This window comes from Arachis ipaensis, chromosome B08 (assembly GCF_000816755.2).
Source record: "Arachis ipaensis cultivar K30076 chromosome B08, Araip1.1, whole genome shotgun sequence".
NCBI lineage: Eukaryota > Viridiplantae > Streptophyta > Magnoliopsida > Fabales > Fabaceae > Arachis > Arachis ipaensis.
In genome coordinates this window covers 129,494,244-129,498,540 of record NC_029792.2, presented here as the reverse complement: position 1 = coordinate 129,498,540, position 4,297 = coordinate 129,494,244, and the positions used below count along the sequence as shown (strand labels likewise).

Below are 4,297 nucleotides of genomic sequence, written 5' to 3'. Positions count from 1 at the left end.
ATATTTGAGATAAAAAAAAATTTTAAAGAACAAAATTAGAACTTATGTTAGGAACTAAAATTATACTCTACCCTTGATTTAATGTGAGTAAAGTCACAAACTATTGTGAAATTGTGTACATTTCCAATATTGATTGTTTTATTAAAAAAAATAGACAAAAACTCATAGGTAGTTATCGGATTTTTAAGTGATTTATGAAAAAAAAAAATAGATGAAATTATCTTTAAAAGTAGAAATGGACAGTTACTTTGACCTATAAACTTGAGAGGAAAGGAATAGAGAACATATCATTGCACTGGAGTTTTTAATATATATATATAAATATTTGATAAAAAAATTAGCTAAAAACAATTAAAATTTGTGGTATTTAACATTTTATTAATGCTAAAATAAAAAGCTAAATACGTTAAATTTTGACTTTGTTTTTTTTTTTTTTTGTCTTTTTATCATTACCGTGATATATATATGAGGGTGGAAACTCAGCTGCAGTCGACTTCACGTGAAGTTAATACCTGAGAGTCGTTAGATGAAAATTTAGTCAAATCAGTCAAATCATTCAACGGCTCTCAGGTATCAAATTCATGTGAAGTCGACTGCACTTGAGTTTTCACCTTATAAGAGTGTACCTGTTTGTTATCATTGATTGTTGCAATGTGCAAAATAGTGTTGCCATCTGAATCCTTCCAGTTCAAAATAGAGCGCTCTAAAGAAAAAGCATCCTCATGGACAATGCTCCTCAGCCAACCCACCAATATTCGAAAGGCTCTCAAGTTTCCATTTATGAGCGAAATATGGAGTGCAGTCTCATTTTTCCATATTCACATCTTCAATAGAATCAGGGCATGCTTCAAGCAAGTCAATTAAAAGTGTGATATTTCCATCATCATCACCAGATTGACATAGAAAATGCAAAGGAGTGACGCCTTCTCTTCCTTTCACTCGAACAAGATCTTTGTTGATTTCTACAAGGCGACGCACCAGATTGTGTTGATTGTTTTGTAATGCAAGGTGGATTGGACTAAAACCTTGCTCGTTTAGCTTCCAACTAAATGAAGGCTTCAATCTCATAATCTCTATGGAAAATTCTAGATGTCCTGTAAAAGATAGTAAAAATAATGCTTTACACAAAATTAAGAGTATATATTAAACGTCTAAACTCTCAACTAAACCAACCAACGAGATATAACTCAAATGACATAGTTTTTTCATACTCACTTAGAGGTCACGAGTTCGAGTATCATTTCTAACTTTGGAAATAAACTCTAAACTAAATTATAAAATGATTTAAATAGTAAAATTAGAGATTTAAGCGACTTTGCCTGCATATGCAGCAGTGTGCAGAGGAGTGTTGACAAATGGTACTGCATCAACCACTTCCAAAATGCGTGGATTCTGCTGAATAACTTTGTAGATAGTGTCTGTTTCTCCTAACGAAGCAGCACCATACAACTCACTAATATTTGCCATGTTTGATAACCTTCCTTAGCTTGATTTTCTTTTCAGAACCGAGGATCTTAACACAAGATCTTGGAACTGAACAGATGTGAACTCAACCCTTGAATCGCGCTGTTAAAATAAGTGGCAATCTTTAACCTTCGTTTTTTATGTATTATGTAAAGTTTATTGGTTTGAGGACCTTGAGATTTGTGAATAAATTATATATTCTAAGTTGACTATACAAAACAAAGCACGTGATTTTACCTGGTATACAACTATACACAGTAACGGTTCTGATTAACTCAAAATAAAAAGGACTTCATACTAAGAGTTGAAATTTTATATGAATATGCAGAATCATATTCCCAGTAACAATTAACAATTATTCTTATAATCAAACATATGTAGTCAAAGGATTCAACAACAACTGATGCACCAAGTTTTGCTCTAGCATTCAATGACCTCTTTCAATCATTGGCAAGTCTAATGCTGTTTGCTTCTCCAAATTTTTGGCATTTATGTACACCATTTTTTCAATAAATCAACAGCCTGCGTGCACCCAATTTCAAATTAATTAACATACAACAAAATTCGATTTCACTGTTTTTTTTTTTTTTTGCTTTTTGTGTGTATTTAATAATTACTCAGAATAACTTATAATATTAAAGGTTATAAATATGTAATTATATATATTACACCTATGAAATTATATTTATTAAGTTAAATAAAATAATTTTAAATTATTCTTTCATAGCATTATTTAATGTGAGTCGGGTCACAAACCACTTAGAGATTGTGCACATATCTAACACTGGTTATTTTATCACGAAAAATAGACACAAATTCATGTCAATTGTCGAATTTTTAGGTAATTTATGAAATATAAACACACACAAAATAATTTTATTAAAAATTGTATAAATAGATGAAATTATTTTAAACAAATGAGTATAAAAAAATTTTTTGTATGAGATATTCAAATATAAAATTATTTTTATTTTTCGATAAGATTTTTTGAAAAAAGATAACTTAAAAATTTTTTTTTTAAAAACTTACTCAAACAAGTCCTTAAAAAAGATATTAATAAAAGATAAGTGTCATTGGAATTTTAACTGGACAAAAAAATCAGAGTGATGTTTGAATCTTTTTAAGTTTTAAGTTTTAGATAATAAATATAAAGATGAATAAATAAAGAATTACTTAAATTAAAACAAAAACAAAAAAGATTTACAAAATCTTATATTATAAAAGGAAAGACGTTTTTTTTAATCTTTTGTTATCTTTTGTCAACAGAATATCAATATAAAAATAGTGTTACTGCTGAACACATGCAGTTGGTTGAAGTTCTCTTGATTGAACACAAAAGAGAAGATGGAAGATAATAATAAAGATATCAATAATTGGCTCGCAGTGACGAGGTCCAGGAATGGAAAGTGGTGGTACAGTGCTTTTCACAATGTCACTGCTTTGGTTGGTGCTGGAGTACTTGGATTTCCCTATGCCATGTCTCAACTTGGATGGTTTGCTTATTCCTTTCATCCATCTCCCTCATCAATTAACTTTATTTTTCTAATTGAGGTTTTCTTTTTTAATATAAGATTCAGCTATAGTGTATCCTAAAAACACACCTGAACATTACTACTAATTAAAATTTATAATTTTCTTTAATAAATATATTAAAGATTTNNATATCTTTTTGTATAAAAATATTCTTCTCTTAGGGGTCCTGGCATCACGGTTTTGGTGCTTTCGTGGATATGCACGTTATACACGGCATGGCAGATGATTGAGATGCACGAGGCTGAGTCTGGGAAGAGGTTTGATAGGTACCATGAATTAGGGCAATATGCCTTCGGAGAGAAACTAGGTTTATGGATTGTGGTGCCTCAAACACTCATAGTGGATATTGGCACAGATATAATTTACATGATTACTGGTGGAAATTCCTTGAAGAAGGCCCATCAGATTCTTTGCAAAGACTGTAAGCCAATTAGGACCACTTACTTCATTATGATCTTTGCAAGCCTTCAGTTTTTCCTCTCGCATCTCCCCAGTTTCAATTCCATCATTGGTGTATCTATTTCTGCAGCCGTCATGTCCATCTGGTAATTTCTGTTTTGCTTATATATATTGTATGCTAAGATAATATTAGTCTGGTAATTAATTATATTAGTTAAGAACTTGATTAGTTACATGTTTGAAAATTGCAGCTACTCAACGATTGCATGGACAAGTTCGGCTCATAAAGGTGCCTTACCAGATGTGAAATATGATGGAAGATCTTCAACTACGACAGGGAACGTTTTCGACTTCTTCACCGGTTTGGGGACCATAGCATTTGGGTATGCTGCACACAATGTGTTACTTGAGATCCAAGCAACAGTTCCTTCGACGCCAGAGAAGCCTTCAAAGAAGGCCATGTGGAAGGGAATGATTGCTGCTTACATTGTTGTGGGTTTGTGTTACTTCCCTGTTGCAATCTTTGGCTACTGGGCTTTTGGAAACTCTGTTACTGATAACATCCTCATGTCCCTCGATAAACCCCATTGGCTCACCGCCGTTGCCAATATGTTTGTGGTTATTCATGTCACCGGAAGTTATCAGGTACACTTCACTTTACACTAAAGCTGTGTTAATTTATTTGCTATTTTAGGGTTCCATATTGGGCTTCATGTATCTTTTAGTTTTATAATTTTTGTTTACACACAAACTTAAATGAATATAAGTCACTAACTAGCTATCAAATTTCTGTTTAAAAAGTTTATTTGTACACTAAAAATTAGTCACTAAATTAGTTGATATATATTTTTACAAAAAATAATAATTAAAAATCATAATTCATCTTCCTACTTATTCTCCT

At 31.4% G+C, this 4,297-nt stretch overlaps 1 protein-coding gene across 2 annotated transcripts in view; it reads left to right on the top strand.

Moving 5' to 3' along the window:
• The window catches only part of LOC107612335 (lysine histidine transporter 1-like), a 3,293-nt gene continuing 1,676 nt past the window's right edge, over positions 2,681 to 4,297 (top strand). The window contains exons 1-4 of one of the 2 annotated variants that reach the window (XM_021110226.1): positions 2,681 to 2,813; positions 2,899 to 2,957; positions 3,159 to 3,542; positions 3,648 to 4,041. In XM_021110226.1, coding sequence (XP_020965885.1) covers positions 2,766 to 2,813; positions 2,899 to 2,957; positions 3,159 to 3,542; positions 3,648 to 4,041 — 885 coding nt within the window. In that variant the 5' untranslated portion in view covers positions 2,681 to 2,765. Of the gene's footprint in view, positions 2,958 to 3,158; positions 3,543 to 3,647; positions 4,042 to 4,297 lie in introns of both variants that reach the window. The other variant, XM_016314090.2, reaches the window with a different exon arrangement.